Below are 16,991 nucleotides of genomic sequence, written 5' to 3' on the forward strand. Positions count from 1 at the left end.
ATGGATATAAAGGGAAAGGATTGGTATTTGAAAAAAAAAGGGAACAAAGAAAATTGAGTCCTGTGGTGTTTAACTTTTCAGCTGCCTTGATAAAATGGTTGTAAATTTGGCATTGCACTTTCATCTCCAGCATCAGGTTGTTAGGAGTGAAAATCTTGAGGCAGGTGCTCTCAAGATTCAGGCAGCTGGAATGGTTTCTAGCTGGGGTCATGCAACCCATCTGGGTGGTTAGAGAAAATTTTGGTGGCCTTCTTAGCTAATAGAGAAAAGCTGGGATAGTCTTTGAAGTTCCACTTGAAAATCTGTGTAAATTTCTTTGAGCTTAGGGAATACATTTACTTGTAGAGTGTCAGCTGATGATAGTACTGTGTGGGTTTATCAGATCAGCTCATGGAGTGTGCAGTGCAGGGAGAAGTTGTATTGAAAATGGTGGTTTTACTCCTTAGTCTGGGAGTAGACATGGAAGAACTTCCTTTCTTGGAGTTATTCTTTTAATATTATTTTTAATTCAAATGATTTCCTTTGCCTTTCTCCAAGCCCACAGTTTGGGATTTAAATGGAATACAGTAAAAAGCATCACTGAAATAAAGTGAAAACAACCACAGTTCTAGAGAATTATAAAATGCTAATTCCTTAAACAGAGTGATTCCATTAGGAGTAAGATCTCTCTGGACACATTTATGCTATTAATGACAATATATATTTGACCTTCCTGAGTAAGAGGAAGTAGAATCTCAAAACTGGGGAGCTTGACTGCCTTAAGGCCACGTAGAGCACACCTAGATAGGCCCTAAGGGTCCTCATACAAGAATTCGGTTCTATAGCTGTAATTTGTAAGATAAAAAAATACAGGCTGTGGTACATTTTAGCTTTTCAGTCTGAAACATTATGTTTTGCTTAGCCAAGGGCAAAGAAAAGCTATGGTATTCTCTTATAACATTTGCAGTATCACAGTGCAAATTGATTAACACCCAAATGATTACATCCTCGTGTTTGAATGTTTCTTGCAGTGCTTCGTTCGATTCCACGGTTCGGCTGTGGGACGTTGACCGAGGAGTCTGCATCCACACGTTAACGAAGCATCAAGAGCCTGTCTACAGTGTAGCTTTTAGTCCTGATGGAAAATACCTAGCCAGTGGGTCCTTTGACAAATGTGTCCATATATGGAATACTCAGGTACTGTTCTGCCTCACGTGAAGCACATCTGGTTTAGATTAATTAATAGCAAAAGCTTAAATTAAAAACGTGTGTACCTAGGTCATGCATGACCTGCCTGCCAGGATGAACCTGATTGTATTGGCTGCACAGATCCATGGCACCTGAGTCACTCAGTTGCAGTGAGGTGACTGCCCAGAACAGTTCTGTTCAGTCTGCTTTGTATGCTAAAACAAGTAGCATGCATGAAAAAGGCACCTTGTTTTGGGTCATCGGCTTTCTGAAACAAAGGTGTAGATCAGAAATAAGGGATACTTTTATTTAGTTACAAACTAAATTCAGCTGTGACTCTGATGCTTCTGGCTCAGGGTTTGTGAAGAGGAGATAGAGATACAAAGATGTACAAGCAGGGTACTGGTGATGTTCTGGAGAAAAGTGGGACATCATTGTTCCACAGATATAATTCTGGAAACCAGTGCCTCACAACCTGAATTAGCAACAAACTTTAGAGAAGAACAAATCAATCTAACTCCTGAGGCCTTTCCTGTTACAGACTTGACAAAAACAGATGTCTTGAGAGTCCTACTAGAGGAGTTTCTGAGTTCCTGGAGGAGATTATTGCTCTTCATTACTAAGACCAATTTCCTAACTGTTTCCTAACCCATTTCCATCACAATATGGAGGTGGCCGTAGCTGGGTGATCTGAATAGCTTCCCCTTTTAACATAGTGCCACATGACAGAGAAAAAGGGAACTTCTGTATCCAATGTCTGCATGCTGTTTTGCTTTGTAGAGTGGAACTCTAGTACATAGCTACAGAGGCACCGGGGGCATCTTTGAAGTCTGCTGGAATGCTAGAGGAGACAAAGTGGGAGCAAGCGCATCAGACGGATCGGTAAGGATCATCAAACATTGCAAACATTGGGTGGACATTCGTGTTCTGGGGGGCATCAACAAAAACCAGGATGGTGTATTTCCTCCTGGGGACAGAGCTGAAGGCAGAGACAGATCAAGACACGAACAAGTAGCTCTGTGTAGTGTAATAAAAATGCTCCTGCTTTGAAAGGTTCTGAATACCAGGGAGTAGTGTTCCTGTCAGAAATGAAGAATGCTTGTGGAATAGGTGAATACTGCTGAATATAAGAATGTCTTTTAAATACATATTTACAAGAACAATAGTAATGTTGTTTCTATCATTATCTGTCAGTTTTAATTAAGAGCAGATCACAGCAATCTTCCGTAACAAACAGTTATCCTGGGGCTTTCAGAGTTTTATTCCAGAGAAGAATATTCCTATTCCACTGAATAGGAATAACTATTCCACTGAATAGGAATAACTAATGCAGGACATTTTCAGCATGATACCCAAAGATTTTGTCATGTGGTGAAGGAGAAATATTGCCATGGAGATACTTGTTATTCCTTACTATTGTTTGCTGTTAATGTCGCTTCTAAAAAAAATCACTTGTAGTATGCTCAGCTTGTGCAGGACACACATGGCTGGCTCGCATAACTACTTTGGAGCAGTATTTTTCAACTGGTTTTAACAAAGGGAGCATCTATGACCTGATTCAGTTGTTTGAGCTTAGTTGTGCCATCTCAGACAGTGCCATGCCTGGCTCCCAACATCTGCTCCAAATGGGCACGTGTCCACTGTCATCCCTGCCAAGCCTCCACCTGTTTTGGATATATTTCAGATGTGGAAATGGACATTCAGGCAACTGAATAGATTCCATAATCTTATAGCATGTGGCACCAAAATATTTGTTTGTAAGCCAGTGAAAGCCCAGCTAAATGTTAAATGTGTGGGTTTCACTTGGGCTTTCTACCATGTCAGTTAGTTTCTTTTCTTGTATGCCTGTAAATCTTAAGTACTTAAGAGAGGCTGATTTGAAGCTGGGGAGTGTGACATCCAGCTGGCTGTGTCCAGGGTGCATGAATGGGATTTCCACATCACCTTCACAAATGCTTCTTAACACAGGGTTCTCTCTCTGCAGGTTTGTGTTCTAGATCTGCGGAAGTAAAAGTGAAATGTTTTAGAAGAAATTTCAAATGGACCAGCAGTGAATGTGTGGGGAGAAGCACTCTTCAAAACTATTCTTAACAGCTCCAGAACTGTACAAACTTGAACAAAGTTAGAGTGTACCATGAAACCGACTCTCCCTGGCCACAGGTGACTTGTATTTTGTCCGTAACCTTCATCAAGGAGTCAAAGCGCAGTCACTTCAGAGGGGGAGGGAATGGTTTCCACCTGGAACATTCAGCCTTGGAAGCATGAAGCCACCAGCTAGGCATTGCACTGTTTGGTTTGCGTCTGAGAACTTGCTCTGATGGCTGGGGAAAAAAAAGCTGTGCCAAAAAAAATTAATAAAAAAAAAAAAAAAAAAAAAAAAAAAAAAAAGAAAGAAAAAAAAAAGAAAAATGCTGTGATAAACCAAAAGGGAAAAAAAATCCTCCTCCATGCGGTGTTGTATTTTTTCCTTCCAATTTGGACACTACAGTTGCTCTCCCAAAGGACGTTCAAAGACCAGTTTGTACTGATGAAATGCTCAACTTTGTAATCACAACACTTTCTATTTTCTAGACTACTTTTTTGTTCAGTGGTTTTTCTATCAGCTGGAATATTACAGCCTGGAGGATCCCAGGCTTAGGATGAAACTTTGTTTTCCTTTTATTTCTCCCTTCCACTCCCAACTTTTCCTTCCTTTTTTTTCTCCTCTTTCTTTTTGCCCCCTTTTTTTTTTTTCTTTTTCCTGTATGCCCATAGTAGATGCAGCCAGGTGGACATGACAATGAAAATTTTTGACAGACTGCTTCTCCTCTCTTCTATATCTTCCTTTCCCTTTCTTTCTCTCCATTTAAAAGAAGAAAAAATCCTCCATGCTTCAGATCTTAGCGTCTCAAGGGCACTTTCAGCAAATTGTGTAATAAGTGCTTTATATAAGAATGCAGTGCTGGGGAAGATTTTTACAGGAGAAAGATGACTTTTAACAGAAAGAACCCAGTGTATTTTTGGAAAAAAAATATTTTTTATGTTAAACAGTTTTAAAAGCCTAAAATGGCCACAAAATGTAAACCAGTTGTGTAATTCAAGCAAAAAGAATGACACAGAGTCCAGGGAACATGAAAGGCGCAGTATCCTTTTTCTCTCCTCTCTCAGAAAGTGCTGTAAGAAAAAATGGTGTTTGAACCAAGGAATACCAGTCCTTTACTAAAGTCCTTTTCCAGCAGCCAGCCATTTACTCAGTCTCATTCCAGTTTTTTATGGCTGTTTGATGATGTAAACTTATTCAAAGAGATTCAGAAGCCTGAGGCTATAAATATAGCCTTCATTTTCTCTAGTCTATATTTTTGTTTGTTTTCAGTAGCCAGGAGAAAATGCTTGTGTATCTTCTTTCCTCTAGACAGTTCAGATTTTGACAGAATATGGGTTTAGCTGCCTGTGGCCTTGGTGAGCAGTGCTGTGTTCCACTATTCATTATTCCAGTCATTCAGTGGGGTTTTACCGCTGACTTAATGAGACCAGGTGAACTGAAATCTATTGACTGCATCCTTCACTGTTGAAGAATGGACTCTTGCCAAGCTCCTGTCCATCCATGGACCACACACACCAAGAAGAATGCTCTGCCATTGCAGCAAGTGGTGCTGCTGTCACCATGTGTGTGCTGCATCCTGCAGGGAAAGCTCTGCACTTGGGGGCTCACTCTCTGGCCAGACAGGTTTAGCCTCGAGGGTGTCCTCAGAGTGGTGCTCAGAAGACAATGAATTGATTAGGTGATGACATCATGTGTAAGTTTATCTCAACGTATAAACCACTGTAAAGTTGTGGGAGGTGAAATGATCAGAATGACTGTGGAGAGTTCCAAAGCACCACCTATCCACTTTGGACAGGATTTCCTTACTGCAGCCCTGACATCTGCACAGATGCCAGCTGAAGACTGCATTACTCTAATTGAGGAAATGACGAATGCAAAGGACACATAGGCAGAGTTTACTGAAAGTGCAGTAAACTCTAAGGCAGCCTTGGGGTGGTGTCAAGACACAGCTTGGACAGATCCTCAGAACTGGCTGAGTCACACAGGTGTCCTCTCTACAGCCTAGGCTTGGATCCATAGGAGAGAGTAAACAGGCCACAAATCTCTTAACAGATGTAGAACCTTCCTGCCCAAAGTTACTGGAATATGGCATCTTCCCCTTGGTTTGACCACAGCTGCTGAAGGTGTGCTTTGATCTGAGCAAATCCAGAACCCTTGGGCTGAACTGGTGGTGTGAGACCTGCTGAGTTCCAGGGCATCATTGTGGAATCTGAACACCATCTTTTCTCTGGAGTTTTCTTCTTTGTGTGCTTGCATCTGTAGGAGGATCTTAGTCCTTCTAGTGGAACTAGCCACTGGCAGCTTCAGCTGCATTTCCTAAAGATACACCTTTGCAAAGGAGAAAAGAATGGAAAGAAGCAACTGCTACAAGTGTACTGAGGTGAAAACAGTTATGTGGGATTTTGGTTACTAGTGACAGCTAGGCTTGTTTGTAATTTATCTCAAATAATTGGATGCCAGGCAGTATCAAGGATTATTTTTGGTGTTAAATGCTTTTAATGTGTTGGTTTTAGTTTCTAGCACCAAGAGCATGACTGTAGATCGCCATGTGGCAGTTTAGCACTCTTTTCTAATAGCCACATGTACCTGCTAATTTAGAGGCACTACTTTTTTTAGAAAAGGACTTACTCGAAGAGTCTTGAACTTGAATACAAAGGCATTATGTGGTTTTATTAAGCACGGTTTGGACAATGATTTGATTGCAGTCATTGCATGTAAACGGTTAAAATCCTGTGCTGCTTTTTGGTGGCATTTCTGAGGATAACAAGCAGAAGTTGCTGGTCTGTGGGAGGGCAGCACTGGTGGGGTGCTGGCCTTGCCTCTGTCCCTTGAGTGACACCTGAATAGGCCAGACCTCAGGACTGAAGAGATTAATTTGCTCAGTGCTGCATGACTGGCTGGCTCCACAGCCCGTGATTCATAGTTGTTCCCAGGATAGCTACTGTAGATAGCAGGGCGGTGTCCATGATGCCTGTTCCTTTTTATTCATTTTTTTAATTTGTCAGAGCACCACTTTCCTTGCCTACATGGAGGTCAGAAGGCAAGAGAAACAAAATTTGAATATTAATTGTTTTGTGAAGCTCATGTGTGAGAGAGGCTGCTGCTCCAGAAAGTATTCTATATGGACCATCAGAGTTAAAAGCAATGTATATGAGGAGCTAAGAAAATTCACTTTCCTTACCTTCCACAGAATCCTAAAGACTGGAAACTCCTGGAAGATGCTGTGGTAGATAGTTTTCAGCTGAAATGAGAGCTGTTAAGAAGGCAGGAGCTGTAGTTGTAAAGATTAATCTTAACCTAAGGACATGGTTTTTTCAGGGCACGGACAGTGGGGAGAGAGGCTTTTCCAGGCTGTAGTTCAAAGTGGGTGTCTCAGCCTAGACCTGCAGCACTCTGCTCCTGGGAGCTCTCCCTCCCCTCCAGCAGCAGCACATTCCCAGGCTGGCAGAGCCCCTCTGTGACTCCCCTGCAACAGAACTGCATGAAGCAACAGCCCAGGGGACTTCATAAGATTTCTTCCTAGAATTTTGTTTATAGTTCTTTGTAACAGAAGAGAAAATGGAAAAGCCTAAGTGACCAAACAGGGTTGTGAAACCATCCAGAGACTTGCTGGATTTTTATTATTGCTGGCTGTCTGGAACTGGCCTGGAAGTGAAAATAACCCAGTTTCTGAAAAACCACTATACTCTGTGGGTTAGAAGGATACTGAATCTTTTATGTAGAAAACACTGGGTCCCTTATGGGGCAATAAAGGGCCCGACTTACAGGGTTATACACACATTAACCCCATGCTACATCTTAGAAATTTCCTTTTAATTTGTTTAAAAAAAAAAAAAAAAAAGAAAAAAAATAGCTAATTTTAGAGCCAAGTGAAGTGCACTTTGTCAAATGTAAGGGTCTGCTTTGTTTTTGGGTTTCTTTTTCTTTTTCCCTTTTTAATTTTTCCTCCTTTTTTTTTTTTCCTCTTACTGCCTTTTAAAAAGATGTGGTTCTTTGTCAATTGCAGAAATGTTCTTTCAGCCACTCACTGAAATTCTGAATTCTGGCTTCTGCAGTTTTTATTGTCTGTGTCAGACTTGCAGCCAGACTTGGTTCTCATTTAAGCATTTCCCAGGTTCTGTTGAAACAACATCAACCCTTATTTTGTTTCTCCCCCACCCACACTTTCTTCAAATTCACCTTGTGTATTGTAGCTCATTTGTTTAAAGGAGAGAATCAACAGATCATATTCAGTGTCTTGAATAAATTGCTATATTTTGATATTAGAGAATTCTGTGCGTGTTGTTCCTTATTCTTTTCTGGATGTTTTGCATACTGCACATAAGAGCTGGGGTTGAATGACTAAAATTGTGATGTGATGTCACAGGTTGTGATGTGGTGTCATTGGCCTATGGGTCTTTTAACACCTGACCAAGGGTTTGTAGGATTTTGTAATATACAGGGCATGGATGCTTTTGCCTCTAATTTTCTTTACTTTCTTACAGATTACTACAAACACCACTCAGCTCACCATTAGCGAGTACACCTACAATAAAGAAAGCAAATATGTATATATGGATGTATATACATATAGCTATTACAGAGTAGTATCTCCAGCATTGGTGTAGCAACAATACAGCAGCAATAAATTTATAGCAATAATCAAATATAGCAGCGCCCAATCAATAGCAGTAGCAAGGAAGTGTGTGTGTATATATATATATATATAAAAAGGCAAACTTAGCAGTAATACAACAGCAGATGCACTTAGGCTGGGTTAATTCCATGTATATGTGAGACACCAAGCTGCAGATCTCAGAAGGGGCCCAGCCATCCCAGAGGTGGGAGGATAAAACAGGCCAGCCCCAGGCTTGCGCTGAGTGAGGGAACAGTAGAACAGGCTTCAGATACAATCCGTGTCATAGAGTCTGGAGTCAGCAAGGCTTCCCCAACAATGGTCCAAGTTCTTGCAGACCTGTGTAGGAAAGGGTCAAAAACGTGCAGTGCAGGAAGAGAGACAGAAGCTGATTTGGACAGAAAATAATTTCTCTGTCATAGAGGCTGAGAGGATACAGGACACCACCATTTTGAGCAGCCAGTGGATGCAGTTAATTTCTGGTTTTCACCTAGGACACCCAACAGGTTATGATTTCAGTTCTATTTTGGGACTTGTCCTGCTCATGCAGTTGAAACACCCAGTGGAACTTACCAATACATTCTTTCTCAGGATGTTATCCCCTTTTTCCAGACTATTGTTCAGCTTTCCAGATAATGTTACTATTACAGTTCCTTGGACTTGCAGTTTCTGAGGGTATCTCAGGATGTCTCTGGTACCCAGCTGCTTTTCAGAGATGCTGGTTGTGTTTCTCAAGAGTGCTTCTCGTCCCCAGGCTCACAGCTCCCAGGCTGGCTGACAATTTCTTTCCCAGAATTTTGGCAGACTTCTCCTGTTGAGTACTTTTTCCCTTTGAATCAGGTCACCTTTATGGCTGCACACATCACATATTTACTGTTTGATTTTATTTCTTCCCATACTGTATTCATTGGGAATTTATACAGCTGGTAAGGAACCAATTTGAGTAAGATTGGGTTGAAGTACTTTTTAAAGTTTCCTTCAAAAAAGTTTCCTGAAAAGGAAGTTTCTAGTTCTAATTGATATTTTTTCTTTAATCAGCCAGGCTAAAATTTAGCCCTGTTTGAGCAGTTGGAAGTTTCTGAAGAACTTCAGAATATTCCACTCATGTGAAGTTGTCATCATCATCCCCTATCTGGAGCTCCCATGGGCTCCTTTCTCTGCTTAGGGCTCAAGGCACTGACCTGAAAGGATGCAAGGGGTGAGGATTGCTTAGCATTAACAGGCTGAATGTTGTGCAGATTTTGGTTGGGTTTTATTCCGCAAAATGGTTTCCATGGTACTTGGGGGGAGTCAACATGAAATGGGATTCTTGTTTTGTGACCATGTAAGGGGCTGAACCATTGACCTGAGCTAAGGCTGATCATCCAAAGCCTTCAAAAGGAATTAGTGCTCAGAACACAGTCCTGTGTGTAACATCACTTAGTTCTGAGGTGTTTAAGGACCCGGAACATGAAGTTAGGATTAATATATAACATCTGGAAAGAAAATACGAGAGCTAAGGACAGCTACGGTGGGACTGGAGCTTCAGGGGTAGTGCTACTTAAAAGTTCTCACTTTACCTGCTTCTTAAATAAGTGCTATGTGATAGTCCTATTTTTAGTCATGTTATTTTTAGGCATGTTTTCAGACAATGTATGACTGTCAAACTAAAATTATAGTTTCACTTTCCTGCATTTATCCTATATATATTTACTTAGCTTGAAAATTATGTGACAACTAACACTGGAAGCTTCAAGCAGTCCTAAACACTCGTTTCTCTAAACACTTCTGTCAGTGTGCAGTACAATTAAGGGTACTTTTAGAGTTATTCTGGGAAGATGGAATATTGCAGCATCTCACTCAAAACAACTCCTTTCCCTGCCGTCATTCTGTGTATCATTTCCAGCCAAGGGTGAGATCAGCACCAACCATTAAGAGCCCATGAAATTTCATATTGAAGCTCTGTGGTGCAGAAAGTAATTTTTAAAGCTTTGAAGTCTTTTAAGTGAAGAAATTACTCACTTGGCAAAGAATTTATCATCATTGCTGACTCCTTTCCCAATAGGAAGGAAGATCTTTGTTTCCTTAGAGATAGGGGTTTTTTTTCCATTTCCTTTTGAATATACTCACAAAACCAAAAGAATACAAGACCTAATAGCTGCAGGAAAGCAGCTATATCCTCTTTTATCCCTACAAGGTCTAACGTCTTTTACCTTCAAAGAAACAGCCTTGACTTCATCATGTAATTCATTAGTCATTACTTCAATATGAGAGATCAAAAAAAGATTCTGCTCATCACTCTCCTATCCTTCCCATTAAGTACTGGGACAAAGCTGACATCCTTGTCCTTTGCTAGAGTAATTCATCACAATCAAATGTACGACAGACAAAAATGGATTTGGTTGCAAAGGACTGCCATTCTGCAGTTCCAAAAGTGAGAATTACCTCTTTAGGCTTCAGAGAATCTGTGCTGTCATCCCTCCACGTTGTGTTAAAGTTCCTGAAAAATTCTGAATATTTTCTTGAAGGGAAAGACAGAAATGTCAGACCCTTAGGAGAGCATTTGAGATATCCTGCAATCCTTACAGCCATGGTGTCCTGCCAGTTGGACTGAAAAAGCTGTTGAGTGCCTGCAGAGAGAACTGTCGGTCAGGGCACTGTGGGAAGATGACTGAGGGTAAAAAGGTAACAGTGCAAAACTTACAGGGAAAATATGGCAGCTGCTCCCTGGATGGAGTATGGTGAGCATATCTGACCTCCCCCAACAACAATCTAAGGGGGACTAAATTGAGGATAGAGGAGAGTAGGGACCACAGCCAGGATTTGTCCAAATCTTCACAGAGGAGGGAACTTGGTGGTATATTGCTGAAAAGCTGCATAGCACCTGAAAAACATGGGAGATAAAGGAAGCCCTGGAATTAGCAACCGTGGCAAAATCCCTCTCCTTGGCTGACACATCCCCATCCCAAGGTTAGCTCAGGGACTGTACTGATATACCCACCCCCAAGGCACGACCACCCCTCACTGAGTAAGGTGTGTGACTGAGTCACTCAATCTCCACCGAAATATAAATAAATAGTACGAAAGTAAGTTAAGAATGGGAACAAGTCAGGAAGGTCTGGGGTAACTTCTGGGGTCAGATGATGGGGTGGACCTGTCTTCTCACCGATGACTCCTGATCAAGGTCTGTGTTCCATGTGCATGGAATGATTTCTCAGATTCGATTTTGTTAGGGTTGGAGCTTGTCGCTGTGTTGCTTTGAATTATATGTTGCTTTGAATATGTTTTTTTCAGTCAGACACTATCCCCAGCAATCCTTGAACCCTGACCTGTCACAGCTTTATTAATAAAGAGTGTAATAACACTGTAACCTGTTAATCCCAGTCCTTCAAGGGCGTTGACAGAGAAATCAAACATTACGGGTTTGAGAAAATCTCCCCTTTTCACATGACAGGCAACTTTGACTGCCAAGAGAGAGATCTGATGGGAAAAGGCCTCAGCATGGTGTTTCCTTCCTTGAAGCCCTGGACAGTGGCTGCTTGTCAGCTTCTTTCCCAGAGGCTGGTTTGGGAAGAATCATGAGAAATTTGTCATCCTCTGTGGAGGAAGGTGAGTGGGTGAATGATTAGACACGGTCATTCCATTGCGCATAAAGGCAGAGAGCCTGTGCTTCAGTCAGTTCACACAGACATCCTTTTTTTTTTTAATATCCTCATTAAAGGCCCAGGTCTCATGACTTGATCAAAGAATATATATCAAAGCAATTTAGAAAAAATGTAACCTTTCTAATCCACCAACATTTAAAGTGGCATCCTGACTTAGCTCTGCTTCAGTACAGAGACATTGATGAAGACTGTAGTAACAGTTATAAAAATCTTTTCACATACAAGCAACATAAGTTTTTAAGATAAAACCCTAGATGTCCTATATAGAGTGGTAAAAAAAATATGTTGGTACAAAATAAGTTTTAAAAAGTGCTCTGGACTCTGTACCATAAATTGAGGTGTATTTCTCCAGATGCAAATTTGGAAACTGAAGGTGTTGGTATGGGAAAAACCAGCACTTCTCATCACTGTACGAGTTCCACCAGCCCCCTGGAGACTGCATTAACTGCACACATCACTGAAGACCCCTCACCAAAAAAAACCTCAACTTTCCTGTCTGTACAAAACAGCACATTTCTCCTGCTTTTGGTTTCTGCAGTGACAGAGATGCAAGCAGGTGGGGAGAGAGGGACCAGCTCTAAGCTGAGAACTTGTCCCACAGCTTTTACCACCAAACTATACGAAACTTTTACTTTAAAAACACCCACCAAAAAACAACAGCCTGATCTATTTCTTAATCCAAGTCTATTCCAATAGGAACTGAACAGCAGCGCCTCTAGCAGAAAAGAAGAAATTTAATTTTATTACATATTGCCACTTGAACCACTCCTTCCCATGTCTGAACCACAAAAAGGTTGGTGCTCCTTCCTCCCTTGGTGGAATGATAAGCTAATCAGCTCCCAAAATAAAATGAATTTGGGGGAATGAAAACAATCTTGCTTCCTGCTTTACTATTTTGGCCTAATTCACTAACACTTTCTTTCCCCATACTGTACTCTGCATGCTTTGGGCTAGGGAAGATACTATTGCCCAGCAAGTGCTGTGTGTCTGGATTTTTTTCTGAAATGGAAGGTATCATGTTTGGACTTGCCTGTCTCAAATGAATATTATTCAGTGGCCTCTTGGAGGCCCATGTAGTAAATCAATGCTTTAGTTGGTTGAAATAAAACAAAATCAACCAAACACCCCAACTGCCATTGGAAAATAGCCCTGAAAAAAAATTAGAGGAGGCACTGGCAATTTAATGAGAAAATGTTGCTGGAATTTTTGATGATGTTCATGAAGGATATTTGTGAGTGAACTGAATATTAAAATTTTGTTTTTATGAAAATTTAAGTTTTCTTAAGCAAAATACTTGTTCATCACTTCAGGCAGTATCTTCTGAGGTGCTTGTTTTTTAATAAAATGCAATAACATTTGGAGAAGAAAAACCAAAGTTTTCTAAACCAAAACAAATTAATTTATTGTTTGTCCATCAGCAGAAACTATATTTCTATGAATCTAAAACCTAGGGAGTATAGTGTGTGTTGTGATGTGTATGTGTGTGCTGACATCTGAGTTTTTGTGTAGTTTTACCAAAATATTTAGCAATTCCTTTCACAAGTGTCTGCAGAAGCAAGGCAAGAGGCCATCCCTCAATTTCATAGTTATGATTAGAATCCCATCTGGAATAAAGTGAATCCATTAAGTGACTATCTACAGTATGATATCTAAAACTAATATTTGAGGATGTTGCCATGAAAAACAAACACACAAACACTTTTTTTAAGGTTTTGCAGACCCAAGGCTAACAGGCTGGTGCTCAGGCAGCTCTGCTGTCAGGAGCTGATGCCAGGGGCAGGCAGCACCCAGACCGTCTTTCACAGCCCCACTCGGAGCCCTGAGCACAGAGCTGCAGCTCCCTGGGCTTCCCCTGTAAAAATGCTGAAAAATGGAGTGAGGAGTATCCTACCACCAAGGCCAGTATTGCTTGCATTTCTCCCTTCTTTTGGCCCAGTGAAGAACGAATTCTGTGAGCACAGTGGAGGGGCAGCAGCTCAGGTATCCCATTCCCTGTGAGATGATAAATCTGGAAGAGAGGAGCAATTCTCCTTGTGGAGCCTTGTGTCTTCACCTCACCCATTCATGCCTTTCACAGGTTTCCAGTTATTCAACACTGGCCTCATTTCCAGTGAAGTCATGGAACTCACTAGTGACACAGCACAGCAAACAAGGGTAAAAGGCCTCTATTACACTTGAAGATACTTAAAAAAACCTCTTGTCTTTAGCAAAATGTATTTTTCTAAGGTAGGCATTATTTTTTCCTTTTTAAATTCAGATATTAAATGGAAGGAATCTGGGTGTACCAGCTTTCACACTATAAACTCCCTGGGAGCTAAGGAAAAAGCTGCCTTATCTAGCCTCTCCCGTATTGTTCTGGGTGTAATTGCATTCCTAGGGGATGGCTGACTGCCTGACATGAGGCATTAGCAGGGCTGGGTTGTTACCCAGAGCACTTAGTGTGGCTGGGGGAATGCTTCTGATCCTTGGCAAGTCAAGTCTGGTGCCTTGAGGAAAGGGCTGGTGAGAAGAATGCTGTGCTCCCTGTCACATGCTGCCACATGACCAGAGGCAGGGTGGAAGGACATTTCATTGCCACATAAAATGTGGTGCTCAGTTGAGTGCTTTCGCTTAAGGAGGGACTTGCATTGTTGCATTTTTTTTCCTCTTTTCCTCCAGGAAATTCACTCCAGACCTGCTGTAGCAGCAAACCAGGAGCAGATGCTGTCATGTGGCTGTAGCTGCAATGAATGGCTGCCAGTGTTTTCATGTAATCCTGAGTTTTGGTGCCCTCTGAGGGGGGAGGATGCTGCAAGGACACCCCACCCAACACAGCTGGTTCCTCGCTCTGCACAAAACCAGCCTCACCAGGTTGTTTTACACCTATGTCTTTAAAACGTGCCTTTTTCAGTAAGCAGAGTAACACCCACGGTGTCTGTGGTTCTGCACGTTCTTGAGAGTTTCCAGGAGGCTCACAGAGGTGGGTGGGTACTGTGGAGCCACCTGGAGAGTGAGGATCCAAGGCCTCCATCTCCCCTCTGAGTCTCTCTCAGTTATGGAAAACCTGGTGGAAAAAACTAGAATAGGACAAGGCATCATCAACAGAGGTTTTCTTTATTAAAAGAATTCTCATTCTCCCACTCTCCAGAGGGAGGAACACATCTCAACCCCTCACAGCTCTTCTCCACCCCTTAAGATCCAATTTCCTACCCACAGTATTTAGGGCAGAATCTGCCCGACTTTCATCCCAATGTGACACCAGGGCACAAAGAGACCCACGGTGCCCTCGGTAGCACCACGTGTCACAGGACAGAGCCCAGGGCAATAGTGAGCCACCACCTCACCAGCCTTCTCGTCTCCAGCCACTGGCTTTGCAAGGACACAAATGTCCCCTGTGGAGAAGTCTGAAAGCCTCAAAAGCTTCTTGCTGCCCCAAAATGTGATGAAACCCTGTAACTAAGAGAAGCTGGAAGAGCAAAAAGTCTTCCCATCACTTTCATCACTGAATGGTTTCCCTACAGCTGCATGCTCGAATTTTCTCAGCCTTTTGAAAACTTTACCTACAAAACCCCATGTGACTTTAGTGCCCTGAATGATAAAGAGTTTGCTTAGAAAGGTGCAGTAAGAGAACCAACTTTCTATACAGCTCACACCATATCCCAGGGAATATTAACCAGGAAAACAGATTCATGTCTGCATTCCTGGACTTGTCTCTCTTCCCTACTTTCCTTTCGGTAAGATTGCCTCTTCTTCAGCTGCCAGTTTCAATGTCTACACATGTGCATGCCTGTTCCTTAAAAAATTAATAACCAGACATCATCTGATCTGTTTTACATCAACTACAATGGTTTAGTGATCTTCCTCTGGGATTACTGTAAAATTGAGATTCCATAAAAATTAAAAGAACTGTTTGAGATCAGATAACTTATTATCATGGACACACAGAGGCAAACTTGAGTATAAGTCAAGTATGGTTATCCAGGGGAAGAGGCGGATCACATTTAACATTTCACTTTCTAGCTTCATGTATTTGGTCTACCAGAAGAAGGGCTTAATGAGAGATGTAGTTAGGATTTTGTTATTCAGACATGTGGTGCACTTCATAAATGTAGAGCTGTGGTATGCAAGAAATCTGCCTATTCACATTGTTTATTATTTTATTAGTGCTCATATTTCAGCTTTGCAATTAGCTTGAACATCTGGCCAAATAAAATAGTAATTAAGTGTATGAGGCTGGCAGGTCAAATACAGTTCCATATGTCCTCTTCCACCAACAGAAAACAACCAGGAGTGTTTAAGAAAGTATTGCAGGATGTGAGAAAGCACTTCTCCTAGAAGTTTTCATTTTATCTTTGAGTGTTTAAAAATAAGTTCTGGTGAATAGAGAGAAAGAACTTACTGTGTGTGGTTGGATTTGATAAGCTGGCTAGGAGGCCAGGAAAGTGTTTAATACAGACAATACTGCCCTGTATGTAAAGATATCCTCTCTGTGTGATTCCACTGCACTATTTGTATTTCAGTGCATGGATTCAACTACCTTTTTATTTTAATTAACATTTTTTCCTTTTGATTAATTCAGGAAGGTTTTGTTGTGCTCTAATGCACCCAAAATACAAGAAGCTGTAGCTGACAACTTTTGTACTCATGAAACAACACTTTAGCTACATATATTTTATTAGACACTATCTGATCCAGTTTTATTTCTGTTTACTTCTCCTCAGAGTCACACCTTGCTGTTCTGGAGGAGCAGCTGCCCTCCTGCTCCAGGAGGGAAGAGCTCTGTGCCTGTGGGAGTTCCTCCCAGTGTAAGATGAGTTCTAATTTTTCCTGGTGACATCCTACTAGATTACTAACACACAGAGACACGATACTCACACCGATGACAATCTTGAAAGAACAAGAAAAGGAGAGGAGCAAAGCCCAGCCCTTGCAGAATGCTATCCCTGAACAGGAGTGCTCCAGTGCCAGCAGCCACCTGGCACTCCTCAGGAGCTGCTCACAGCTTTGGGGGCCTGGACTGGGGCATCCCATCTGTCCCTGTCCCATACAAATGCCCTGGAGTAGTGAAGGGAGGGAGGGAGGGATTAGTCCTTCAATCATCTCACAGGGCCTCTTGCCACAGCCTGCCACCTCCCAAGTGCTTTCATGTCACATAATTATTCCAGTGAAGCCAGAGACTGTTTATTTTGGTTTAAGGTTTTGCAGCTTGGTCCACAACACAGCATATGAAAAGGTTTGCTGACAATTCCACCTCCACCTTTTTCCTGCTCTTTTGACCCCCGTTGTGATGAGTACTGCACTGAAAAATGGTCTCCGTTTCAAAAGGCTCAGTATAATCTGCTCATAAGCCCGTGTGCTGTCTCTTCATACTTTGGTAGGTAACAAACGATAGTGATGAAAAGAAAGGGTCTGGTGATCTGCCAGTAGTTCTGACAAGAAGAGCAACAATAAAAAGCCATAAAGCCATAAAGGTTTCCAAAGGGCACAATGTAAAAGACTTGCT

General features: G+C 41.7%; 1 protein-coding gene across 3 annotated transcripts in view; it reads left to right on the top strand.

The window, feature by feature from the left end:
* TBL1X (transducin beta like 1 X-linked) overlaps positions 1 to 7,520 on the top strand; it is a 191,789-nt gene extending 184,269 nt beyond the window's left edge. For all 3 annotated transcript variants that reach the window (XM_066313848.1, XM_066313847.1, XM_066313849.1), the window contains 3 exons: positions 1,011 to 1,176; positions 1,948 to 2,049; positions 3,152 to 7,520. In XM_066313848.1, coding sequence (XP_066169945.1) covers positions 1,011 to 1,176; positions 1,948 to 2,049; positions 3,152 to 3,178 — 295 coding nt within the window. In that variant the 3' untranslated portion in view covers positions 3,179 to 7,520. The remainder of the gene's footprint in view (positions 1 to 1,010; positions 1,177 to 1,947; positions 2,050 to 3,151) is intronic.
* Positions 7,521 to 16,991: the final 9,471 nt, after the last annotated feature.

This window comes from Sylvia atricapilla, chromosome 2, assembly GCF_009819655.1.
Source record: "Sylvia atricapilla isolate bSylAtr1 chromosome 2, bSylAtr1.pri, whole genome shotgun sequence".
In the NCBI taxonomy this organism is placed as follows: Eukaryota; Metazoa; Chordata; class Aves; order Passeriformes; family Sylviidae; genus Sylvia; species Sylvia atricapilla.